The sequence below is a fragment of the Leiobunum rupestre genome, chromosome 5 (genome assembly GCF_980474605.1).
Source record: "Leiobunum rupestre chromosome 5, qqLeiRupe1.1.hap1, whole genome shotgun sequence".
Classification (NCBI taxonomy): Eukaryota; Metazoa; Arthropoda; class Arachnida; order Opiliones; family Sclerosomatidae; genus Leiobunum; species Leiobunum rupestre.
The window spans coordinates 5,708,001-5,735,744 of record NC_143388.1 but is presented as its reverse complement, the minus strand read 5'-3'; the positions used below and the strand labels follow the sequence as shown (position 1 = coordinate 5,735,744).

The following is a 27,744-nucleotide window of genomic DNA, read 5'->3' as shown; positions in this document are numbered from 1 at the left end:
TAACCTTCATACTGTTAAAGTTACCTATTTGATTTAATCAAGTTTATTCTTGAATAATAATTCCCATACGTTTTAACAATCAAGTGATCTGTCCTTCGACCTAGTTATCTTTCCGTTACAATTGCAGCTAGAAACTCATTATAAATTTCATATTTTAAAAAGCATTACAAAAATATTCCTTTAATTAGGAAATTATACAGGATGTTTCAAAAGGTTTTGCAAAAAAATTAAGCTTCAAAGGGTGGCCTACTAGCCCCTGGAAGTAGGCTGCAACATTTGAAGGAGTTTTAGGGGTGAGTTGAGAAGAATGCCTGTATTTTCCCCATTTTCCTAAGATGAGTTAAAAGAGCGCCAGAGAGCTTCAAAGTGTGGCCTACTAGCCTCTACAACAAGCACCAATCAGCAGCGATTTAAATACTGTTTAAGTTTACTTTTTTAGGCTGGTTACCTCGATTTGTTTACAAAGTCCCTTTTTACCTATCACATGAACCCAAACCTTATTGTTCGCATTTCCCTGCTGCTTGGTTTTTCGCTTGTTGCAGCTTACTTCCAGGGGCTAGTAGGCCACACTTTGAAGCTCTCTGGCACTCTTCTAACTCGTCGTAGGAAAATGGGAAACAAAACAGGCATACTTCTCAACTCAACACCCTCTACAACTCCTTAAAATTTTTGCATTGCCTTTTGAAACACCCTGTATATGTATTCATTTAGAATTTCTAAGGCTCCTTTGTGAACCTGGAGAAATTGCTGGGACTTAAACTTTCATGGATGCTTGTAGCGTGTAAACGAAAAGATTGAGATATTTTTATTTTGCGTGAAGTCTTTTTCTTTTTCATTATCTTTGGTTTGTTTCATTGCCAATTTGCCACAGGTTTCCATTGCGGCCTACTGGTAATACTGGTAAATATTACAAATAAACCTTGATACGCTACAAATTACAATTTACAGCCAGTTTCTCATTGGCTGAATAGTCACATGGGCAGATGTCCCGTTTGAAACTTTCGCTTATGCGGGAAGATATCTAATAGGATTTTATCGACGCTTGATGAGAGTTCTGATCTAGTTTCGCATGCGCACGCAACTAGCACAAACTACAATCGTATATTTTGAACTATTTCTAGATCACGCCAAATTTTTAACCGCTAAAAGCTTCCATGAAAACCCGGCTTAAGACATAGTGTGCGTTTTCAAATTGATTGGCTGGCTGTATCCAAAAATATCCTTATTAAAAAAAATGAATTAAAGAAGCCCTGATTCGATCGGTCACTGAAGAAACTGATCTTGTTCCTTGTAAATTTACGTACTTAGATGATTTTAATAAGCAATTGAGTTATTGTTAATTCTTATTGGCGATAAGGTTTAGTATCGAATTGGCGCCTAGATTAAAGTAACACAGTATTACAACCGCAAATCTTGACTCATGAGCGTCAGCAGATATTTTTCTAAGGGGGGGCTTCATAAATTTATTAGTGCATTCATAACTCATCAAAGGGGTGAGATTTGCCCCTCGGGAGCCCATGACCACACCCATTTCTATGTGAATTATCATGGCCGCCATATGACATTCCTAGGGTATAAAATATAATTTATCGCTATCACTAGGATAAATAACGGGTCACCAGTATTTGCTATAAATGGAAATATTTTATTGAAGCGATCGGGCTAACAACTCTAGCACTTGTATAATACACCCACAATGTTTTTTTATTAACTTTTAGTTTCTAACAAAACCCGGTCAACATTTACAAATAACTGAACACTCTCTACTTGGAGAAATGTGAGACGAATTATAAGACAATGCGAGGCATTTAGCTCTCATTTCAAACGGAAAACGCCGTTATAAATATCTTTGCAAAATGTACAAAGTGTTTCGAAAACAACTATTTGATTTCTTTTACAACTGATTCTGGCGAAACATTTTTTTTTCTCGTTAAGGCGTTATATTTATACACAAAACTCGGTATATTAATATGGACTAAACTCTATAGCTTGTATTATTTCGTAAAATATTTCGACCTTATAGTTAAAATTTGTTTGCATTTATATTTTCGTAATATAATTAATAAAACTTTACATATTAAAATCGGTAAATTAAACGTAACAGTGTGTTGTTTGGTTTCTTTCCATATCATTTCTATACAGAAACATTTCTTAATTATTAATATTACTAGGATAATCTTTATTAAGTGATTATTAATTTTCGTTTAAACAGGTTTGAATGGAACACGTCAACAATTATGATGTTGTGCAGAGCCAATGGAGATATTCCCGGCCATAGATGCTTTATTTTTATCTTAATTTTGGTCAAACTGCCTTTAGGTGTACAGTCTCCTTTTAAACTTAAAGACGGATATGTAACCTACGCGAGACAACAATTCCTAATTTTACTCGAACAACGTATCAAAGGCAATTCTTAATAAAATGTTAATCGTTAAAGGTGGTTAAACTTGACTGCCGGGACCGTTATCCACCAAGTTATCCGACGAGGTTACTTTGGAATTATCCGAAACGGTTTTGGAATTGGCTACGAAGCTATCTTTGAAACCGGCTTCGAAATCGGCTTTAAAACCGGTTTCAAAATCCGCTTTGAAATCGTCTTCGAAACCCGACGCAGAGTCGCTCTTGAATCCAGCCTCGAAGTCGGCTTTGAAGTCAGTTTCAAAACCGGAAACGGTCTTAGAAGACGCGGCGTCGCTTTTGGTTTTGGAGTCGGATTCGAAACCGGAAGACTTGGATTTGGCTTCGACTTTAAAATCGGACTCAAAACCGGCATCCACTTTTGACGAGAAGGAATCGGCTTTGAAACCGGTTTCGAAATCGGCGACGAAATCCGAACCAAATCCTTCGGAACTCTCCGCTGCTGAGGGCTCGCTCGTTGGTTTGGATTGGCTTTCGTCTTTGGGGGCAGTTTTGGTCTCGGCTTCTTCGGGTCCGACGCTGGCAACGGTCTCTTCGGCCGACGGTTGATTTTCAATCGGTTGAACATCCGAATCACTGGCTGCTTCCTTCTCGCCGAGCTCGTCCAGTATTTCGTCCGAAACTTGGGCCGTTTCTTCTTCGGAGCCATCCTGTTGACCACCACCGGCTTTCACGACTTCCAAAACAGTGGCTTCCGTGACACTGTCTTCGCTTTCGTCCAGCGCGCTCGACATCTTCTCCGCTTCGTCTGTCGATGATTGCGTCGGGCTACCTTCTTTGTCCTGGTCAGCGACAGGAGGAGAGCCTTCTACTTGAATTTCTACTTCGTCTTGGGCTTGGGCTTGATCCGCTTCCGGCGGCGTGACAGAGTGATGGGTTGAGTCTGGTGATTCTGATGCCAGGGTGACTTCGATTTCCGGAGGCTGCTCCTCAACTGGGGCAGATTCGGAGTGAGATTCTTTCTGGTCCGTCGTGGTTAAGGTTGTGTCCATGGTCTCCACGTCATTTGAGGATGTTCCAGCTTCTGCGCCAGGAAGCTTTAACGAATAAAATGTACGAGTTATTTCAAAACTTTACCATTGGTACAATAGTTACGCATAATCGCAAAGACATTCAAAATTAGCTTAGATGAAATCTACACAAAATCAAAACGCGGAAAAATATTTATTTGAATCGAGTGCGAATTCACCATTGGCAAAACAGTATTTTATGGAAATTGAACTACTGTTTATAGCTCGGGTTGAATATTCTATAAAGTAGTAGCACTTCGACATCAAGAGACGTCACCGATTTCTTTTGTTACAGTGAAAGAAAACGTGCCAAAAATGGGGGCCAAGAAATACTTTAAGAATTTAGTTCAACTAACGATACACTAGGCATTCACCAACCGACAAGGACATGATGTTTGTCGAAAAAAAAACCAAATGAATATAAACTGTAGTATAAGTTAACTTTCGCATATACAGGGTGTTTCAAAAGGTTTTGCAAAATTGTTAAGGAGTTGTAAGGGGTGAGTTGAGAAGTATGCCTGTTTTTTCCCAATTTTCCTACGATGAGTTAAAAGAGCGCTAGAGAGCTTCAAAGTGTGGCCTACTAGCCACACTGAAAAAAACGGAAAACCAAGCAGCAGGGACTTAAAATACTGTTTAAGTTTACATTTTTACGCTGGTTACCTCGATTTATTTACAAAGTCCTTTTTTACCTATCACACGAACCCAAACCTTAATGTTGGCATTTCCCCGCTGCTTGGTTTTGCGCTTGTTGCAGCCTACTTCAAGGGGCTAGTAGGCCACGCTTTGAAGCCCTCTGGCACTCTTTTAACTCATCGTAGGAGAGTGGGGTGGAAAACAGGCAAACTTCTCAACCCCTACAACTCCTTAAAATTTTTGCATAACCTTTTGAAACACCCTGTATATTAGTAGTCCATGCTTGAGCTGCATACAGCAGCAAGCTTCCCTACTTAGGCTAAGCTTACTATGTATTCAAATAATAAGCGTACATTGAATTCCATTTACTCTTGCCCCATTTTGCACTAAATCTCTGCTGTTTAACTATTGTTTTTAGGAATATCATTCAACAACTTTAAATTAATAAATAGATTTAAGCATTTTCAAAGTTGTTTTTTTTTGTAATTTATGTAAAACTTCAATATATGATCTATCATAATTTAGGAAAACTTTCAAACTATTTGAACTTTGCACTACCCAGTACGTTCAAAACAAAATTATAAAAATTTAATTAAAATCTAATTTTAACTCTGCGTACGACAGTTGATTGATTCAATTAACGATATTTTACAAGGTTGGAAAAAAGTCGGCTTTTCTTGAAAAAATCCAGACCAGTGGTTTTAATTGGCTATAGCCGTTTTTTTCAGTTATAACCGGCTAAAATATAAACAGTACCTTTTACTTATGTAAGTAGAAATTGTCTGCAGTTATTGTCGTAAATAAGAAACTAAACAAATAAAGTGAAATAACTATATAAAATATCTGAATTCTTTTGATTTCGTCGGGAAATTCCCCCTAGTTTTGGTGTATGACGCACCGACAGAAGCGAGGCAGCGGGCTTTGGAACTTTAAATCTACCGAAAAACTGGTAAAAGTAAACCGGTTTCTAAATATGAAACAAAAATAAACTAAATTTCTAAATAAAAACTATTAATTTACTAAAATATTCATATTGTAATTTTTTTTTTAAAAAAGCCACAAAAATCTGGATTTTTTTCAAGTGGCTATAACCGGTTTTAACCAGGTGGCTATATCCGGTATGGCTGGTTCTATGCCAACCCTGATATGGGTAAGCATTTCCTAATTCATTTCATACCGGTTTGCCAATAGTGAAAGAAAATAATAATCAAACGTATATGATGGGCGATTATCGTGGCCATACCCGAGTACAAAAGCCAGCGATAGAGTGTCTTACGATCACAGAAACTTACCATAGAGTGAGCAGGAGAATCGGGACTAGACACCAGAGGATCGTAGGTCCCTGGTTCGCCCGCTGCTTGCGTGTTAAGCAAAGAACGTTAAACGTGTATGGTAAGAAAATATGAGCTTCAATTTGAAAGAGATAGATACGAACAATGATAAAAAAAGTTTATAATCCTTTTTCTTTAAATAAAAAGGATTAATGGACACCAATAGAAAGTCTGAGACAAAGAAAGCGAAAGAGAGGTTAAGACTATAGCGTTCTGCGCTAGGAATAAAGTGATTTAAGCACGAAGCGTCGTGTGTGAGTTTGGTCAGCGTGAGCAAAAAATCACGAAAGCTACTACGGGATTAAGCGATCGAAATACCCTCCCGCGGTGCTTTCACTAATAAAACTATTGGCAGTGTCAATAAAATTCGGAGACTCGATCGGAGGTGACTACAAAATTAATTCGTTCGATGCTGATTCGAATACTAATAATATAATGTTAGCCGCGTGGTTTGATGGTGTTTCAATAGTTTCAAAGATGTTGGTGAGTGTAACTGTTTGCCGTACCTGGGGCTTCGTGTTCACTGGATTCACTGTCAGAAGCCGAAAACTGCATTTTGTAGTGAGCTTGCTGGTTACGAGAAAGTTCAATCTGGAAGTCGTTCTCTTCCAGAAGTAAAGCCACTGCGGACGTGGAACAGTTGTTTTTCAAATTTGTTATTTTCGCAATTACCGCGTCGTACATATTCAAATTAGTATTTAAAGGCTCCGTTTATTTCACGCTCGATTCTGTGGCTTTCTTTGTTGTTTATTATCGTAAAAGGACGGGACTCTAGATGACGCTAGTGTCCTACTTGGTCTACAAATTACCTTACGACATTCTCAGGGACTGATTTGTCCACCATTTCTATTGTTATTTAAAAAAGGGATCTTTCTACGTAGAGGTCAGGTGTGCCTCGCGTTGTCTTATTGTGGTGGCAAAGGAATGGCATAGAAAGAAAAATATCACTGTTCGCCATCTAACAACCGCTAATAGAACCAATAGGCTTTTAGCGCGCAAATTATGGTAAATTTATAAAAGGCTTACACTACGATGCGCCATCTATTTAATGTTGACAATTTAATGTACAATGTATTTGCTGTTTAAATATAAGTTTATTATTAGCAATAATTAAGAAGACGAAATAGCTATATTCATATCATAAAATAATTCTTTGTATATAAATTAAAAATTTAGTTTAGGCTCAAATAAAGATGGCGCAAAACAGCACAGTGAAATTTGTTTCCGGTCTAAACTGATAAACGCGTTGCACAAAAAAAAAACAGAGTTCGCTGACCACTCCGTAAAAAGATCCTAATATTAGTAAGAACCTTTCAACCCGTCACGTGAGCTTTGTAACTCGACATCACGAATTGGATTTTGGTGAATTATTCTATGAAATATTATCAAAGTAAATAAATTGTAAATAACCATAAATACGAGACCAGTCCCTTTAGGATATTAAAATATAACGTCACAACACGGACAGTCACAGAACTTTTCAATGAATAAGAACAGTAATTTAAGGTCTATAAACTACCAGGGTAATTTCATGACATTTTAACCACGTGTTCACATTATCCCGTGTATTTTGCTTAATTTTTTTCTGTTCTGAATTTCAACTTTAAAAACCAAATGTTCAATTTCAAAACCTAAAAATGTTTGAAACAAACAAGTTGAAAACATTTTAAATATTAAAAGCTTTCGTGTTATGATTTAAAGTGTTTTGATAAAAACTTACTAATTTCCATTCAACAAAACAATAATTCCTCGAGGTATTAATTGATTTAGTACATTTTAAAACCTTTAAATAGACAATAACGAATTACATATGTTCGAATTCATCTCTTTTTTATCTACAAAATGAATTAACCTCGCGGCTCTAAAAGCCTTTTCACACGAGCCAACCTTTTGACCCAACTAGATGAGTCAACTTGAGTTGAGTCAACTAGTTGATTCGTGTGAATAAAAGTTCGATGAGTTGATCCACCAAAAAGTAAGCTCGTGTGAAAACGTCTTTAGTGTTTAAGAGAACAATTTAGAGCGAATTACGTGGGGATAAGGTGAACATCTGTATAAATGATTCATGGAATTTCCCACCATACCTTGCACATGCTACAAATAAAGCACTAGAAAAGTACCACCACCAACAAACAAAGTACGAAATCTAAAACAGCTGAGGAGAGTGGTGAACACCAGCAGCTCTACTACGTTGAAAACTATTAGACCTACTCACACTCGTAAAACGACTAAATCATTCACTAAGTATCAACTTTTGGAGTTTACACATTCCGTATTAAATAACGCACGATGTTAAGTAGAAATGAATTTCCCGTAAGTATCCGTGTACTGACCTTGGGGCTTGGTACCATTGCTGACGTGTTCGGTTTCTGGAGTGGGTTGAGTTAGGATCACCTGAGCTGGAGGAACTAAGAACATGGGTTTGGGGGGAGTGTACAATGGTGGAGGAGCGCTTCCTGGAGGCGAGGCTAAGTCCTGATGAAGAACACAGTAGGTCGCGTATGAGACTAGAGCTTAAATGGCAATGTTCTGTCGTGACTTAGCGAGTGACTTACCTGCGGAGTTTGCGGTTCACCGTCCATTTTTAATTCTTCAACGACTAAGGAGGGGAATATTCCGATCATACCGTTAATTTTACCTTCCCACCAGCCGTCGTCTACGTCGTGAACCGTCTTGCGTAAAATTTCGATGATTTGACCTTCCATGAATGTCAATTCTTCGTCACAAGTAGCTTCGTAATCATATATGGCACGACAAAATTGAACATTAGCGACTGAAATGAGATTATTGATCGGTTTAGTAGTGTGGACATTGAAATTTTAAATCGGTCAATTTAATTTTTATATCGGTCAATTTAATTTTTAAACCTGTTAATTTAATTTTTAAATTTGCTAATTTAATTTTGAAATCGGTCAATTTAATTTTGAAATCGGTCAATTTAATTTTGAAATCTTTAAATTTAATTTTTAAATCTTTAAATTTAATTTTTAAATCTTTAAATTTAATTTTTAAATCTTTAAATTTAATTTTTAAATCTTTAAATTTAATTTTTAAATCTTTAAATTTAATTTTAAATCTTTAAATTTAATTTTTAAATCTTTAAATTTAATTTTTAAATCTTTAAATTTAATTTTTAAATCTTTAAATTTAATTTTTAAATCTTTAAATTTAATTTTTAAATCTTTAAATTTAATTTTTAAATCTTTAAATTTAATTTTTAAATCTTTAAATTTAATTTTTAAATCTTTAAATATAATTTTTAAATCGGTCAATTTAATATTTAAAATGGTTCAATTTAATTTTTAAAATGGGTCAATTTAATTTTTAAAATGGGTCAATTTAATTTTTAAAATGGGTCAAGTTAATTTTTAAAATGGGTCAATTTAATTTTTAAAATGGGTCAATTTAATTTTTAAAATGGGTCAATTTAATTTTTAAAATGGGTCAAGTTAATTTTTAAAATGGGTCAATTTAATTTTTAAAATGGGTCAATTTAATTTTTAAAATGGGTCAATTTAATTTTTAAAATGGGTCAAGTTAATTTTTAAAATGGGTCAATTTAATTTTTAAAATGGGTCAATTTAATTTTTAAAATGGGTCAATTTAATTTTTAAAATGGGTCAATTTAATTTTTAAAATGGGTCAATTTAATTTTTAAAATGGGTCAATTTAATTTTTAAAATGGGTCAATTTAATTTTTAAAATGGGTCAATTTAATATTTAAAATGGGTCAATTTAATTTTTAAAATGGGTCAATTTAATTTTTAAAATGGGTCAATTTAATTTTTAAAATGGGTCAATTTAATTTTTAAAATGGGTCAATTTAATTTTAAAAATTGAATGTAAAAATTATTGAAGGGGAATTGCAATTCGAAAAAATGAAATTACCAGGAACGGAAACTATTCCGGAAGTAGCCGTCGTAACCTCAAGATCCAAAGACGTGGGAGGACCCCCACTTCCTTGTGAATCAGTTGCATCGGTACCCAACCCAGATATTTCGTCCTCTTCGGGCATGGTGTAATCCACAGAACTGAAAGAAGCGAGTCCGGAGCGTCCGGATGTTGGATCCCCTGATGGAATGTCAATGACTTCGACGTAATTCTGAGGAATGAATCCTTCTTCCCCTTTATAATTGCGCGCCTGCCAGTACAAGTTCTATCAGACCAACGCGACAGACGACGTTCAAGTACTCCAGCCACTAACCTTAATCCAGCCATCACCTTCCCCTTCGTCAATTATTTCCAACTCTTCTTGCTCGACGAAATTTAATTCGTCAGAGTTGAGTGCCTGTTCAATAAACAAGATGATCGTTCATTACGGCGAAATACTTGTCCGAGCGTTTCAAATCCAGTACCTCGTAATTGAACAGGGCGACGCACCGTGTCCCCGTTGTGACGCCGTATTCCGTGTTGTCCAAGCTCGGGGGTCTCTCTTGAACTTCCACAGTCGTCTCACTGGCCTCCACTTCGGCCCAGGCTTCGTTAACGGCCGTCGAGTCCCACGCTTCCGTGACAGCGGCTATGACGTCACGAGGTTGAGTTTCTATCACGGAGTCCGTATCGCTCACAGACGGTATCCTGGCCGCCACCGACACGTCGGACGCGGCGTCGTTGAAATCGCTATCGTACACGGAATCGTTAGCCTCGCTACTGGCTTCAGCCGCAACCTGTCAGAGGTGGTAAAGACGCTAAGTATTTGGCCGGTTGAACGACGCTAGCTTCTGGATTACTACCTCGGAATGAGAACTGAAGTTGCTACTTCGCGAAGAAGTACTACCTTTTCGACTCAGATCATCGTGAAGTGCCAACGTTTCTCCCTCAATTGGTTTTAGCCATTCGTTAACGTTAACTACAAATTGGAAAAGATTTTGGAAAATTTCGTAACCCTTATTGAATAGACTGTTTCGCTCCAAAACATGGGCGTGGCCATTGCCACCATTACCCCTCACTAGGTCCACCATTCTCTCTCACTTAGCAGTAACTGTAGATAATGCCTTTTGTCAGAAGTAAATGAACCGAAGTTATCGAAATAGCGCTCAGAATCGGAGGGCGTTTTCCTTATGAAAATTTAGTAAATTAAAAGATAATTTCCATCCCCGTCTTTAGACGCGATAAATTGCACTTGGGAATTGTGGGTATAGCTATTTCTATGTATAAAAAAATGGTTTCATAAAAACAAAATCTTTTTTTTTTCGGTCTAGGAGCGCGCAAAATTTCGAATTCGAGGTAAAAATGTAACTTCATAAGGAAAACGCCTCCAACATGGGGAGTATAGCAGTCTGATAACTTCGGTTCATTTACTTCTGCTTTTGAGTAATTTTTACCATGTTCCCACAATCATTCTACAAGCGTCTGCTAGAAAGGACGATGGTGTGACCTGATTTTAAATGTGACACATAATAATATAAGTGAGAAGCCCTACTCATTTCTTACCTAAATTTTTAAGTAAATCATTTTCTAAAACAGTGTAATAACAATATCTCATTGATATTATTTCAATTTCAATATTGCTACTAAAAATACTCTACTCACGTAGGCCACTTAGCTATAAACTCAAATAAACCCTCTGTCTCGGCATTTGTAAAATAAGAAATTAAAGCGTATTATTGTTATTGCTATGTACAGCTATACTGCCTAGTGACAAAGAAATATGATAACATCGTTGCCGGTCATTGTTTGGACGAAATAAAGTCTAAAACTGGGAAAAACTGTTTTATTTGGTAAGTCCAACGTACCTCCACCTTCCCTTAACACCTCAATTCTTGCTTCAGCCTTCAACTTACTAGTCTAAAAGAAAAAAGATGTTTTAACCGCGAATGAACCATTGGGGATTTAGTAAGACCAAGAACTCATTTAGGTACTACGAATATAATAATAATAATCAGCTATAGCTAATACCCAAGGCACCACCTTTGGCCTAAGCCATCAAGCGACTTTTAAAGCCATTAATTTAGGTGGCCGGGTTACCATTCTAGCATACTTTGAGGCTTAAGTTCGTCCAATTGTTAATCACAAATCGTAAACACAGATGACGATTACAGAAGTTTTTTAATCAAGGAAAAGTTCTGCGAATGATAATGAATTGAACATGATTGGTTGTAATGACAACAAGAAAGAAATTTTAATGCCTTCCGTGACATTTCAATTGAAATCTTGAACAACACTATGAACTCCGTTGTTAAACGAGCTCAAGTATGTATCGTAGCCGACGGTGGTACAATTGAACCGTTGTAAACTATTCAGTATTTATTTGATTAAGTCACATTAAAACTAATCAGATTATTTTATTATCAAACACTGAATTCATTAACCTTCAATTTATCGGCTTCTGATTGGTCCAATTTGGTTAAATCAAAGTTATTTGAACTAAAAATATAGCGAGCCACAGCTTTCTAATTGGAACCAAATACCTAATCTCAACGGTTCTCGAAATAGTTTTTGAATGATCTTGAAGACATGGTTCAAGGTCATTCAATTTTACACTAGTAAATGTCGCCCTGCACGAGGAATTTTTAATAGAAATTTTAAATAAAAAAAAACGTTTTTCAGTTATTTACCATTTTTCGTTTTTAGTAGACACAATGTATATATATAAGCACAGAAGTATTCCTTGATTAAAAAAGATACTTCTATAATTGTATTAGTTCCTGCGCAACTAATATATATATATATATATGTGTGTATACATATAATTATCACACATGGCAATTGTCTGTGTGAATGAGTGCCACGAAAACTCGAAAACAGACAAGCTTTTGCTACAATAAATGCGAGGGTGAGTTTTAGAACCTCTGCCGTCTCATATTCTTGGAACCTTAATTAATTCTTGATGATGATGACACCTACTTCAGCCCTCCTAATAATATTCTTCAACTCGTCGAGTCTCGCCTCCAAATCTATCGTCTGATTATCCGCCGTTGTTTCAGACTAAAATCATTAATCAAATAAGAAATTGAATTTGAGCAACCAGCAATCAAGATTAAAGGCCTAGGTTTTCTTCTGAATGTCATCCTTTAAATTTACTTTGCTTCCAAACAAATACCCTGGTGGTAGGCCAACAGCAGAACACGTTGGCCTACCACCAGGGTATTTGTTTGGAAGGAAAGCAATTTTAAAGGGTGACTGGCAGAAGAAAACCTGGGCCTTTAAGGTTACGTGATCACCTTATCTCCAGAATGAATTTGCGATTGAACTTTCGAAAGTTCTTTGTTACAATCTCGAAGAGTGCGCGTTTCTTTCGCGATACAAGAAGCCCATTTGCGAGCTTCCTTACTCAGGCACAGAGCGGCGTTGTGCTCCAAGGAAATAGTTTGTAGCTAAAATTAATTTGCATTTTATTAAACAACAATTCCCATATTAACGACTATTAAGGCTGGTTTTTACTACGGCTAAAACGCCACAACGGTGTGAGTCGACGCAAAAATATTGCATTAGGCCTAAAATGGAAATTTTTCGCGACCACGTTCACCGTCGTGGTGGTTTTGCCCTAATGAAAAACAGCCTTTACACCGTTACTTACTGGGTCGTCATCACAGGGGTCAAAGTTATATTGGATCATATTTCCGAGTACAGGATTATCATTGAGGAAACATTCCAAGGTGTACTGAGCCGTTATCTAAGAGGAATCCAACAGCTAAGTATTACACACTATTCATACCATTAAAGGTGAAACGCCAATCTTTAACCAGTAATATGAGCGTATAGATGAAAACTTCACAACTGAACTTTGAAAAAGACTAAATCGATTTAATCAAAATTTAATTTTTAACCACGATTTAATATTTTATATATTTGTGGAATATATTTTTTTAATCACAATTTAATAAGCCTAATCGTGATTTAACGATCTCAATCGTTATTTAATCGGCTTAATCACTAACTCGATTTAATCATGATTTAATCGGATTTAATAGATCAAGGACCCGTGCAAACTTAATCATCGAAGTGAACTGCCCTTCGTGGCAAGCCCTTTATGTCACGCGAGTCAACAGTTCCCTACACTTACTATTACCTTTAATATCATCAAGTTTTTTTATGGAAAGGGGAAACTGAACAACTCTGTGAAAAACCTGTTAACGTTCTGTGTTAATTACTATCTTATTCAACTTTAAAATGCGATTAAGTCCTATTTGTGGCGAAGCTTGGCGCTTTTCCTTTAAGATTGAGTGTTTGGCCCTTCATTACCGTTTCTCCTTCTTGCTGAACCTTAGTGTAAGAGTTCTGGCAGGCTGCGCATGTCAGAAGTTCCGTTCGAGCCATCAAAACGATGTACTCACGGACATTCTCACAAAACCCACAGTCTAGTGCCTTCGAAAGACAAGAATAACGAGTGTAAGCGATACGCGCCACGTTACTTTGAAACAGTTGCCGTATTTACTTGGATAATTTCCGGAAGATCAACATCATAGAACCGCTTCTGGTGAGCATTTGAGGAAACCAAGGCCAGAATGTAGTCGTTTCTCGCCTTCGTTGACTGAATATCACACGCTTCTTTTCGGGAAGAAAACTACGAAGACAAAACTTCAATTGTTATTTTATTTCGACAATTAAGTTAAGCGAGATTCAGTTACCTTAGCACTATTCTTCTGCAACGCTGCTATCGATTGGAATATTCGACCTCTCTTACGCTTTAACCTGTTGGGAAAATTACAAGTTTGTTGATTTTTCTGTATCATAGAAAATCGAAAAAATCGATTTATTTGAAAAAAAATCAGATTTATTTATGAACATTTATTGCTTCTTTATATTGAAAAAGTGATTATTAATTTTCGCGTTAACGGTTTACTAAAATTTCATTTAATCAGAATTAAATTTGATTTGCATGATAGTGCTGAAAAACTACTAGTAAATTTTCATAAGTACTTTGAATTAGGCAATTTTAAAAAATAATCAATTGAATTAGATAGATATTTAAATACCCGATTTAAATCAGTAATTTGATTTGAATTAATCTGATTTAAAACAGAAATTTTATTGGAATTAATCTGATTTAAATCAGTAATTTGATTGGAATTCATATGATTTAAATCAGAAATTTGATTTGAATTAATCTGATTTAAATCAGTAATTTTATTTGAAATAGTCCGATTTAAATCATTTATTTGATTTGTATTAATCTGATTTAAATCAGAAATTTAATTGGAATTAATCTGATTTAAATCAGTAAGATCAGACAACCTTGAAAGTTACGAATGATAAACAACTTAATTGGGTGAAACATTTTCACAAATAGGCTTAAGATAGTAATTTGGGTTGGCTATTTTACATAAATAAACAGTTTTGGTAATTCAAATCAGTTTAAACGTATCTCTAACGTTTTCTCATGCTTAAAATTAGACTACCAAAGTCAATGGCGAAAGACGCGAACAAACGCCCGCGGCATTACGAAAAGGGTTTTGATTAATAATGGCTAATACTAATAAGCTCAAGCTCAATTTAAATATCTCTACATGTAAGCTCCACAGATATATATCTTCATCGATATCCATTATCTGAGTAAAGTTTAAACTAAATACGTAAAATATACAACTAAATACGCGTTCAATGACACTCTTTGGGCTTTACTTATCAAGAGCCGCCTCACGCGTCAAAGCCATCCGTCATAAAATGGGCAAGAGGTGGAAGGCGCTATATCGAAGTAGAAAATCGTTGTGTCTCCGTAAAGGGTCGTCATTTTTTGAGGACATGGATCTTGGTATTTTTAGACGTCCAAGCCGTGTCAACGTCAATGCTTAAAGCCTGGTTTTCACTTGGCGGTTTTTGGGCGAAAAAGCCCGGCGTCGACGGAAAATGGGCGAAAATTTCCGTCGACGCCGGGCGGAAATTCCGTCGGTTTTCGGTTTTGTGTGGCGATTTTCATTTCTATTTTTTTCGCTCAGTTGGGCGATTTCGCTCTTTTTCAACCAATCAAAAACCATTATCGAAAGGTGACTGTGACGTCAGGGGGGATGGTTAATTTCCTGCCTCTTGCTGTTGTGTGAATTTTGGAACGTGTTTTTTTCTTGATACCCTTGTTGCCTTCTTTTCCTGTATGTTTCTTTCACCCAAACCGATATTTCATAACTCATATTTCTTTGAACACGATAGTTCATGTAAAATAACTTTAAATTTAAAATGCTTACATGCATGAGCTTTAATCAATAGTTCACTATTATGATCAGGTAAATCATCCATTTTTAGGCCTAGGTTTAAATCTCCACTATCAGACGAAAACCGACGAACTCGCTGCCAGAAAAAACCCTTTATTTCCGCCCTAAAAAAACGCCAAGTGAAAATGCTAAAACGCCGACAGTGAACGAAACGTCGAAAACCATATCGCCGACGTCGAACTTTCTGTCGGTGATTTTCCGCTAAGTGAAAACCAGGCTTAAGTCTTCGAGACAAGGCATCTCAAATAGAAAATGCGCAACGCGTCTGGTCCGGTCATTTCCTCGCAACAACGAATCAATCATAGTGGGGTTTTTTCCGTCCGAAAGCCAATCTCCAAATAACACTATTAATAATAATGCGAGGGTCCCGACGTGAAATCAATTTCTAAATATAAGCCGTTCTGTTCAACAATCAATAGGCGAAACGGTCATTTTAAAGTCTGGTGAAGCCGCGACAAGGCTTGGCGTATTGTTCAATAAAAAGACACATCGAATAGTCACGATTGTCTAGGAAAGGATTTGATACTTTATCTTTGAAATGCTTGAGTATGCCTCGACGGACGATGTGATTCCGGTGATGTACGCAAATTAAGGGATGTGATGAGTTGACGACTATCTGCGCAATATGTGTCATGTATATATAATATGCAAATGACGTTTCAATAAAACCGATTCAGCAAATCACAAGGAAGTATTAATCCGCTAATCAGCTAGCAAGGCTATTACCCAAGGCACCACCTTAGGCCTAAGTCATCATGCGACTTTTGAAGCCCTTAATTCAGGTGGCCGGGTTACAATGCGTAGGAGGGTAGTGGCAAGCCCTGCATGCCACGAGATCAAGCCAACAGCTCCCTACACTAACTATTACCGTTAACCTAGACAAGTTTTTATGCACAGTCTGGTCATTCAAGCTGTTATGCCCTTGCTGATTTGCCTTAAAACGATGCCAGAAAAAAGACTGGTGTTCAAAAAGGAAAAAAAAGTCGTGAAAGCGAGCGTCAAAGCAAAAAAAACCGTTATGCTTGTTTTCCACTGGCGCGCGCAACGACGAGTTTCTCAGCTTTGAAACGTTCAAAATAACATTATGACGCGCGCTAGTGGAAAACAAGCTTTATGCTTAGTTTCCACTTGCACGCGCCATAATTTATTTTTAATTGCGTTCGTAAAAACAAGTGTTCTAGTGGAAACTAAGCATAAAGACCCAATTTTACGCTCGCTAGTAGTGGGTAAAAAACCACAAATCTGCTTCCGCTACTTGTAATCTTTAAAATATTATTTAACACATGTAACGTAGAATTTTAAATTTAGCGGCTATGTCCAAAAATATTTATTTAAAACAGATCGACGTGGAAAAATAAAATTATCGCGTCAAAAGTGGATTTGATGTATTTTTAAACACTACTAGCGATCCTGAAAATGCGTCTTTAAGCTTAGTTTCCACTAATATATATTTTTTACGGGTGTAAAACATTTGTATGTGCCAAATTTTGAGATTCACGTCATAGTGCGAGCTAGTGGAAACTAACCATTAGAGTTAGATTGGTTTCCACTAGTAGACGTAACAGGGAGTTTCTAAATTTTGGGACGTACACCTGCTTTTTCACGAACAAATGAAATTGCATTATTTCGTGCGCTTGTGGAAACTAAGCTTCATTGCAAAAACTGTATTAAACTTATTTTCCATAAGCGTGCGTAACAATGTATTTTCCTTTACGGGTGTAAAGATGTGTGTAGTTGAGTGACGTGCTAGTGGAAACTATAAGCATTATATCTAACGGGCGATCGCCATCAAGGCGTTTTTATAGAAGTGTAAAAATATATATATATATATATATATATATATATATATATATTTTTTTTTTTTCAATTTTAATCAAGCAAGGAGTGTTTCACCGGTTTCTCACCAGGTTTAGCAGCAAACGCGCGCTTTTAGATTTCCCGAAATTCCTTAATTTTATTAAAAATTAACCGCTTAATACTTTAGTTTTTAACTGGCTATAGGGCTTTCTAACTGGTTAAAGCTTGACCGTTCCCCTTTAAGTCGAAATATTTTTAAGTGGACCAGTTAAAGCTTAAAGGAAGTGTTGGCTCGACATGAAGAAGCTCTTTTTTCAACAGATGTCGCTAGCATCGCAATCAAAACAAGATACTCAAGCTACATTTTGAACCAAAAGGCGGGACATAAAAGTACCCCTCGCGTTGATTGTCTCGTTTGTAAATTTGAAAATAACTTAAATTATAATAATTTTAAACAATATATTTTATATGGGATATATAATTTAGGTTAAAGCTCATTAAGTAGACTAGAAGTTGTCTAATTATAATACTCTACAATGGTTCTCAGACGACGATATTGTTTCGCTATTTTCAGTTTTAGCTTCCTTTGTTATTAATAGATGGCACCTAGCTCTCGAAGAATCGGATAGATTAATTGCCATCTCTAATAACAAGGCCCTTATGATAATGCAGGTGGCAATGATAGAGCCGACAGTTGCTTTAAATGCTAGGATATTGTGGTAAATAATCAAGGAGTCAAAATTATTACATTGGTTCCATTTGTTTTATATAATTTCCTACGTGTAGTTTGGCAAACTAGAATAGAATATTTATCTTTGGAAAAACCAAGGCAGATTCGTGCAAATCACTACGCTCTCCAGTAAAGTCGATTTTTCGAAGAATCGGATAGATTCATTGCCATCTCTAATAACCAGAGCCTTATGATAATACAGGTGGCAATGATAGAGCCGACAGTTGCTTTAAGGTCACGACGGCCACTACAACAACATTTCGGTTAAATTGCATAAGTATACACCCTGCGTGTTTCTACTTAGAGTGAAGGCGGGTGCAAAGATAAAATGGAAGAAAAATGTAGAGAAACGAACTTTTCGTCGGCATCGGTGGCCTTTTCCCTGGCTCCGTGCGCCATGTGTTCCTCCTCGAAATACAATTTCTTCGTCTTATCTATTTCTGTCACGCAGGTTTGAATTTCTTCGTGCATTTTCCGCATGTTATCGAAGCACTGTAAAGGATTGAAAAAACGACGGTCAGAAGAAACCAATGGCGAAAAACGACGGACTCGGATAGAATTCAAACTATTTCTTATCCATTCGATAAAATGTCCCAAAACGTTAAGTACGATGTATTTTTGACGACCTCTGCTCAAACTACAATTTATACTCAAAACGCCTTACTTCGAGACTCGTATATCAATAAGTTATATTATAAAAAAATTTAAAAGCCACTTTTTGTGCAATAAAATGTATTAAAATATATTAATATTTGACTATAATAAAAAGATTATTGTGGAGTAAAATTCAATTTTTAAAAGCAATCCTCAATTTGATAAACATTTTTGATTGATAAAATAATATTTTAACAATTACAAATGTAAAACTTAAAATTTTGCTTAATTTTTTATCAATTTCATTTAATTGATTTAAAAATTAATATTCTTTTAAAGGCAGGGATATTCTTTGAAGACCATTTTGCTTTTGGGAAAACTACAGCTTGAACTGAGATTAAAGATTTACTGTTTTGTGGTTGATAAAAGTACAACAGGAACTCAGATTAGTGATTTACTGTTTCACTTTTGGGAAAACTACAGCAGGAACTCAGATTTGTGATTAACTGGTTTGCGTTTGGGAAAACTACAGCAGTAACTGAGATTAGTGATTTACTGTTTCGCTTTTGGGAAAACTACGACAGGAACGGAGATTGGTGATTTACTGTTTTGCGTTTGGGAAAACTACATGAGGAACTGAGATTAGTGATTTACTGTTTTCGTTTGACAAAAATACAGCGTTAGCTTACATTTGTGATTTACGTTTTTATGTTTCGGGAAAACTACAGCAGGAAGTTAGATTAGTGATTTACTGTTTTGTAATTGGGAAAACTAGAGCAGGAAATTAGATTTGTGATAACTTAAATTGGTGATTAACTGTTTCGTGTTTGGGTAAACTACAACTGGAACTTGGATTAGTTGTTTACTGTTTTATAATTGGGAAAACCATAAGAGGAACTTTGGATTTACCGATTTTTCCTGAAAAGAGATATATTGTATGTACTGGGAAAGGAACATATTTTTGATTGTATTACTGTGTCCCCCTATCTTTACAGAGAAAACAACTTGCAGGATTAAACCTTATATAATAATGAATTTTCCCTACAAAGGGAAATACCACGTATGGGTGTTCCGCAACGGCGTTTCGTACGGAATAAGTGAGAGTAGTGGATTTGGTATACGATTACATTTTGTTTTGGGAACGCCTCCCGAATAGTTTCCACAAAAAGCATTTGCGCGTTACGGTAACAATAAATAGTAGGGATTTTCCGTGTCGCTCGCTCGCGTCACTCCAGGTATTGATCAACGGAGCAAATAACAGGAGGAGCTCTATTCCGTTTCGAAGGGCATTACAATTGAAAAAAAAACGCTACTCGCCTTTTTGGCTACTTGAAGTTTGGCTGCCCGAACCAATTTAGCACTCTCGGATATTTGTTGCTGGTACACTTCCACCGCCGCCAGCCTCGCCTTGGCGATCTTCTCCGTCTCATCAAGCAACGTTTTCCACACTTGGTACACCACTCTGCACACCGCATTGTTGGTTAAAAAGTAGATTAAAAGTTCGTGTTTGGATTTGAGAAACGGATACCGACAAAAAGAAACGACACACATCAGTCAAAGGTCTTCTGTCTATCTATAGCCGCGGTCCGTGGCTGCTAGGAGCAACAAACACAAGGAGCACGCAGCTAGCCTTTAAAAGGATACACTTGCCATCTTTTTCGTTATAATATAATCAGATTTTATATAGCTTTAAAATTAATTCTTTTGACTAATTTTTTAGCATAGAATTTTATTTATTCGCGAATTGATTGGTTATTATGTACAAAACGGTTAATATTTTAACGTTTAATATTTATAATCTGATTTTAATTAGCGGCCAATTTCATATTTTTAAGATCATGAAATTACTCAAATATTAAAATTATCAGAAATTATCATTTTAAAATTAATTTATTTGAGTAATTACTCTAAGCTAGGAGCAACAAACACTAGGAGAACGCAGCTAGTCTTTAAAAACGCTAACGCGGTGTTGTGTATAAAATTTCATTGGACGATTCTTTACGCTGAACGTTTAACGGAAAGGGGGAAGACAATTTCCGAATTTTCTTCTTCCGACGGCAGCAGGCGCTAATAACCAATGAAAAATGTACACAAGAAAATAGACGACTTTTGACGAGTTGCGTTCTCCTTGTGTGGGGTGCTGTGCTTGTTGCTCTTTGGTGGCAGCACCAGGAGGGTAGGTAAAGCCAAAATTTTAAAGGGGGCCTCAAAACCTACTAAGAGGGTCTAAATAATATATAAATAGTGAAAAGGTTTGGTGGATTAATATTTTAATGATTTAAAATTATACTGAATTTTTTTTATAAGGAAGAATAGAGGGGCCCAAAATACTTCTAAAGTGTTCCCTAAATTCAAACATTGGTCCCCGCTATCTCGGCCATCCTCATCAACAACTCCTGGCGCCACTAATATCCATGGTCACATAAGGCCTCAAAACAGGGTTTAAGTCGGTTCCATTGTCAGTTTTGACTACTGAAGGTAACAGATAATATGTAGAGTGCCACTTCTTTGCCTTGTGATTACCCAAAAGCCACGTTCACACTTACCCCTAAAATCGCTTGGTTTTGGATAAATAGTTTTCTAAACCAGCGTGAGAAATGGCTTCGTGTTGGTTCGGGAAGCAACTCGTCCAAGTTGGTTCGCTTAGAATCGCTTTCAAAACGACAAGGCGAGGAAGTAAAATTGCTCGTATTTTCAAAAATAATGGGAATAAATTTCTAAAAAATGTCAAATAAAATTCTGGTCATAATTTGAAATAAACGTAAGCCTTGGCTATAAGTGAACCGGGATGAAGCGATTTCGCACGTGTGAACCAAGAATTATCGTCGGCGGTCGAAACTAGCATTCAAACCGACCTGAACTGGGTTTTAAGCCCTAGTGTGCTAAAGATAAACCACGCTCCTCCGCCTCCCCCCAAATTTAAGAGGGGAAAACACTCCGGTACAATTGTGGGCCCTCTCACAAGGAGACATCCCGAAGTGTAACCCACCGATTTTGTTCAAACTCGATGGATTGGTAGATCTTCATGTATCATGAAAAATCCTAATGGGAATTTATTCAATGGTCAACCGTTTTGCCATGGCAACGAAAAATGTTTTTGACAACACAAAATATAAAATTTTCCCATTGAAAATAACATGGGATTTTGACCTCAAATTGATCAAAAGTTGATAAATTGTGATGTTTTTTTGTCAATTTTATAAAAAAATTCTATTTTTGGCATTTTCGAAATTTTGAAATTTGTTAAAATTTTTCACAGGGATCAGTCAGAATCCCATGTTATTTTCAATGGGAAAATTTCCATTTGTTATTGTCAAAAACATTTTTCGTTGCCATGGCAAAATGGTTACCCATTGAATAAATTCCCTTTAGGATTTTTCAAGTTACATGAAGGTGTACCAATCCCCGAGTTTGAACAAAATTGGTTTGTTACACTTCGGGATGTCTCCTTGTCAGTATAGGTGGAAAATATCTTCAATCAATCCGTTAACCTGAGTAGATTATCTATTTAACTTAAGTGCATAATTGACCATTTAAATTATACAACTTGGGGTGAAATTTCTTGATATTTCTACACTCTTAAAAAAAGGGTGTATTTTCAAACTTTTAAGGGTTTTTCTTGTCCCATATTTAACACCTTAACAGGTTTATAAAGGATGTTATTCTACACCTTAAGAAGCAGTTTTCCTGCTATTGTGTTTATTTACACTGTTTGGGATGCTTAGGTCCTCCGTTTTGGTTACTTTTTTATACAGTTTGTGGTATAAACCTATTCCCTTCAGGGTACAAGACTACTCCTTTTAGGGTACCAAACGACTCCCTTCAGGGTGTTACACTACCCCCTTCAGGGTTCTACAATACTCCCTTAAGGGTTCTATAATACTCCCTTTAAAGTTTTATAACTACTCCCTTTAAGGTTCTAAACTACTGCCTTAAGGGTGCTCCAATACTCCCTTTAAAGTGTTAAAATACTCCTTTTAGGGAACTAAACTACTGCCTTAAGGGAGCTACACCCTTACGAGGTGTTAAATCACTCAATTTACGGGGTAATATAACACCCTTTATACACCTTTTCAGGTTTTTAATTTGGGACAGTAAAAATCCCTTTAGGGCGTTTAAATTAACATTAAAGAGTGTTTTATTACAGATATTACACCTTTAATACCATTAAAACACCCTTTTTTATAAGAGTGTACGTAAAGTTACGAGTACATGTTTACTAACATTAACATATATAGGGCACTCTGAATGTTTATTAAATAAACCAATGTTATACTAATGTAAAATGGTGAATATAATGGTTGTAGGAATATGAAACCTCTAGTAAAATTTGGAGATCCCAAACAAATCCATTAGCCCATGTTAATCAATAAAATAAATCCAACCAGAATCCCTTTCCGCAAAACTAATATCCGGTGAATGGTGGAATCGACCGAAATCTGTATCTCTAAAGCCAAGCTTTCCGGTATCAGCGTTGAATTTAATTACGTTCACTTTTTTGGGGAATAATTGGCCATGGTTAAATGACCAAATATTAGAAGCAAATAGGCTATGAAAATATTTTTTTTTTCATTGCCGCCACCAGGTGGTTGGCGAGTTCGGGTTCAATATCGGTCAAGATGAAAGAAAGCGGAACTCGGATCGATCCCCGAGTCCCGAAAGAGGGAACGACGCGGTACCCCTGGTGTTTGCCAACGGAACCATTTCAATTATGAAAAATCCACCTCTCGCGTTAGAGTATATAAGATATGTTTTTCTATCGATTTCTAGATAGGTCCGCTCCGTGAATTACTGGCACACAGTGAACAAAAAAAGGTATGGGACAGAACAAAAAAAAAGATAAGAGACAGAACAAAAAAACAAAAACTCTCACTAACTTGTTTCCACTGCCATCTTTTCTCTCTGATGTAATTGAAAGGAATTTCCGTTGCAAGAAGTTGGCTGAAAGTTTCAGTAACGCCTGAAACGGAAATAGAAAGTGATCTTGTTAATTTCCGGTTTATGACTTATCTTTAATAATAAATGACCCATGAACTAAGGTTTTTGTTTTGTAGAAACCCGAATGAAAATATTTTATTGTAAAGTTTTAGAATAAAAATTTACAAACTCAATTATAAATTTTAAATTGATGCAAATAATTTAATGAGTACTTGTTACGATAAATCGACGTACGATGGCGCCATAGTTCTCTGCGTTGAACTCAATACGTGTTCTGTCGCATGCGTCAAGGAACTTTATTATCATTCGCGAGACGCGTAATGTCAACGGAAAACTTAGACAGATTTCAATGTAATTAAGTACATAATATCAACTGCTTAAATCGGAATGGTGAACTTTGACCTGTAGCCTGAGCACGCGATATGTTAAATGTAGAGGAAATGTTCTAAAATAACAAATATTGCGATTTTCGTTCCTTGCCTAGCTTGTACTACCTTCCACCAATGATAAATAAGCCTCATGCTAGCTTACACCAATGATAACTAAACATCATGCTAGCTTCCACCTACGATAAATAAACCTCATATTAGCTTCCACCAAAGATAACTAAACATCATGCTAGCTTCCACCTACGATAAATAAACCTCATATTAGCTTCCACCAAAGATAAATAAACATCATACTCGTTTCCAACCATGATAAATAAACATCATACTCGTTTCCAACCATGATAAATAAACATCATACTCGTTTCCAACCATGATAAATATACCTCATGTTAGCTTCCATCAATGATAAATAAACATCATACTCGTTTCCAACAATGATAAATAAACCTCATGTTAGCTTCCATCAAAGATAAATAAACCTCATGCTAGCTTACACCAATAATAAATAAACCTCCTGCTAGCTTCCACCTACGATAAATAAACTTCATGTTAGTTTCCACCAATTATAAATAAACATCATACTAGCTTTCATTAATGATATTCAAACATTGTACTAGCTTCCATCATTGATAAATAAACCTTATAATAGCGTAAACTGAGCACTAATGAGCTTTGTACTAGCTTCCATCAATGATAAATAAACCTCATACTATAGTCAACTAAGCACAAATGAACTTTGTACTAGCGTCAACTAAGGATAAATAAACCTCACATTATTTTCCAAGTTATTCAACTATTTTAATTATGCTTCTTTTTCACGCACTCATGGTTTAATAGTTAAATAGATTAATAAAGCATTTCAAAAGTCTGCCCATTTTTCAACAAACCTTTCCAATTTCAATTACATCAATAATTTCATCTGCACACCGAAATGTGTTAAAAAAAACATTGAATTATCTATTGGCAATATCGAAATACGCATTTCTAAACGCAACTAATTACTGGACGGTTACTAAAAATCAGAACTGTTAATTATTCGTTTTGAAACTTAGTACATTAATTTACTAAACTAAATATTGAATTTTATGCAAAGCTTTACTATTAATTTACCCAAGTTATATAAATAGGTGTAATACATTCAATCATCAATCAAAAAGCCGATGACAAACTTGAAGCCCCCAAAAAAGAATGAACATTTAGGGTGTTGTAGAACTTCCGGGCAATGTGCCAGGTAAAAATTCACGTCTTCTTATCAGGCTTTCGCAAATAAGGTACTTTATTATTTCTATAAGGTTAATGAAGCTGAGATTATGCATCGCGAGTGGCTAATGGTAACTGGAAAATATAGTCAACGCTAGGAACGTGGACATAACCCTGTTTTTATACTTTGACAGGGTGTCAACTAAGGTTCTACGCTTAATCGATTGTTAATTATCGTGGCGAGTGAGCGTATAACCATAAAACATTTCACCTTCGATAAAATACGAAAAATTTTAACTATGAACATAAATAATTTGATCCAAAAAAATTTTAATATTGTCTTTTCCGAAACTGTACCGTCATAACTGAGGGCTTTTCAACTGACACTGATGGGATCTGTAAGTGAGGAGATAATACATTTTTACCCTTCTGTCAAAAGTAGTGCAAGGTTGTAATAGCGGCCTAGTATACGTGTAGGCGAAGGTTGTATTTTATCCTGTACACTGTAATAATACGTTGTATATCATTGCATAGAATAATTCCCAGGTGGTTTGTCAACACCTACAGTATCAAGTACTTCCTACTTTTCAAGTGTTGAAGACCAAAACTACCCATATAATTCGTAGAATAATATAATATTTATTTTCAATAAATAAAAATCGCATTTTCTATCATAGATTAACAGATTTACCTCTACACGAAAAATTGAATTTTTCAGATTCGAAGCACGTAGGCACTAGAATGTCAACTGGATTAAATTATAAGCAAACAATCATAACAAATTATTTGATAAAAAAGAGTTTAAGTTTGAACAATGACCAATCAAAGAATCTGTCGTCAAATAAAGTAAAATTTAATTGGTAATATTTCATAACACTTTAATCTCCCTAGTCGAATTACCGAAACGAAATGTATTATTTCGCATTTGAAGCCGCGTGAAGATAAATGTATTAATACAGGTATTCAAATATTCATGAAATATTAGAAAGGAAACGGCTCTTAACACACTAGCGAGCGTTTTGTGAAGGAAATCAATTTAGCTAACCTTCCGGCGTTCTCGTAACGTGGGAAAAAATGCCTGAAAGAGCGCTGTGTCTCTAAACATTTTCTTATTTTTATCCCAGCAAAGCGTGACTGGCTAACAAAAAACATTCTACCGCGTCAGAATAGGATACTTCTCGCCCTGAAGGAAATAGCATTTTTGTTGCTTCAGGCTCAGGAATATGTCGCATACTGAAGAAAATTTGGAAAGGTGTTGATGACAGGGAAATTTCGTCATGAAGATCAAGAAAGTTCCGGAGAAGAGTTAATTAGGTTCGAAAGAAACGCGTACCATCTCCGCTGTTGGTCTACAGCTTTTTAATTTTCTTTGATAGCGGAAATTCAGATTAGATCAACGCCTAATGCCAATGTGGCAATTGGAAACTTGTCTACTCATATGACCCTTTCTTATAAATCTTCATAAGCTCTGAGCTGTCCACGTGACACGAGTAGATATATTTCAAACCCCAGCCACCAGGAGACGAGCTAGCAGCGTTCCAAATTGGAAAACGGGGCTTAACATTGACTGTTCGTGTCCTTAATTGTTAGTCTAAGATTGTGCTATTTACATCTTAAAAATATCGTATGATTCTAGTAATCCAGTAAGTTTAGCCTAAGGTTCGGAATATTTAAACCGGGCTGATTTTTAGCATACATTATATTTAGCCTTAAAACGTAATGTGTTAAAACTCCACATCAGCTTAAAACCACTTTTGGGCACCCATTTGCCTTTATGAAAAATTGTGCGTACCACCAAATGATGGGGACTTTTGACAGGTTACGTTTTAAGGTCAAATAAAAATGTGGTTGCAATTTTTCCGAAATTTACTGGGAGGCTATTATTTTAAAAATCAAAAATGACAAAAAAAATCTTGATCCGTCAAAAATGACAATGCGCATGTGCAGAAAAGGCTGCTATCGAAATATCAAACTATCGATAGTATTGGTCAAACCAATCTCTTTAAAATCAAGGTGTTCTGTAACGCCGACGTAAGGGATTTTAATGAAATGCTTCAACATACTTGGGCACCAAAATTACCAGGTATTTATTAAAGCATTTAGTTTATGATTTGACTCAAAAACCGGATAAAGCGGAACGTACTGTCTTTACTTAAAACTGAGCTTAATTTAATATTTCGATATCCACCCTTACCCCACATGCACGTTGCCATTTCTGACGGATCTTGATTTTTTGGTCATTTTTGATTTTTACAGAATAGCCTTCATGGACTTTAATATTTTGGTTGAAATTTAGCTAAAAAATGCAGATATTGCTACGTTTGTTAAAACATACCGCATTTTTGACATGGTAAAAAGTCGAAATTCTTTAACAACGTACTATTTTTCAAAGCACTTAAAAACTACCAAAGATTAGACAGATTAAGCTAGCCCTCGTAAACGTGAACGGAGAAACTTGTAGGAGTGTAGCCGTAGCTTTATTCTTTACAAACTTCACCCTAAAAAGTGTTCCCTACACGTTTTCGAAGGGTGATTTAACCTGTCTATTACTTT

General features: G+C 35.9%; 1 protein-coding gene across 2 annotated transcripts in view; it reads right to left on the bottom strand.

The window, feature by feature from the left end:
- Positions 1-1,624: 1,624 nt before the first annotated feature.
- nwk (FCH and double SH3 domains nervous wreck) overlaps positions 1,625-27,744 on the bottom strand; it is a 51,495-nt gene continuing 25,375 nt past the window's right edge. For both annotated transcript variants that reach the window (XM_090174461.1, XM_090174460.1), the window contains exons 4-21: positions 23,542-23,624; positions 19,982-20,126; positions 18,426-18,562; positions 13,966-14,029; positions 13,773-13,901; positions 13,580-13,702; positions 12,915-13,010; positions 12,559-12,711; positions 12,242-12,322; positions 11,131-11,182; positions 10,129-10,244; positions 9,751-10,062; positions 9,600-9,683; positions 9,284-9,536; positions 7,951-8,168; positions 7,729-7,870; positions 5,357-5,418; positions 1,625-3,455 (exon numbers count right to left, since the gene is read on the bottom strand). In XM_090174461.1, the coding sequence (XP_090030587.1) occupies positions 2,442-3,455; positions 5,357-5,418; positions 7,729-7,870; positions 7,951-8,168; positions 9,284-9,536; positions 9,600-9,683; positions 9,751-10,062; positions 10,129-10,244; positions 11,131-11,182; positions 12,242-12,322; positions 12,559-12,711; positions 12,915-13,010; positions 13,580-13,702; positions 13,773-13,901; positions 13,966-14,029; positions 18,426-18,562; positions 19,982-20,126; positions 23,542-23,624 (3,264 nt within the window). In that variant the 3' untranslated portion in view covers positions 1,625-2,441. The remainder of the gene's footprint in view (positions 3,456-5,356; positions 5,419-7,728; positions 7,871-7,950; positions 8,169-9,283; positions 9,537-9,599; positions 9,684-9,750; positions 10,063-10,128; positions 10,245-11,130; positions 11,183-12,241; positions 12,323-12,558; positions 12,712-12,914; positions 13,011-13,579; positions 13,703-13,772; positions 13,902-13,965; positions 14,030-18,425; positions 18,563-19,981; positions 20,127-23,541; positions 23,625-27,744) is intronic.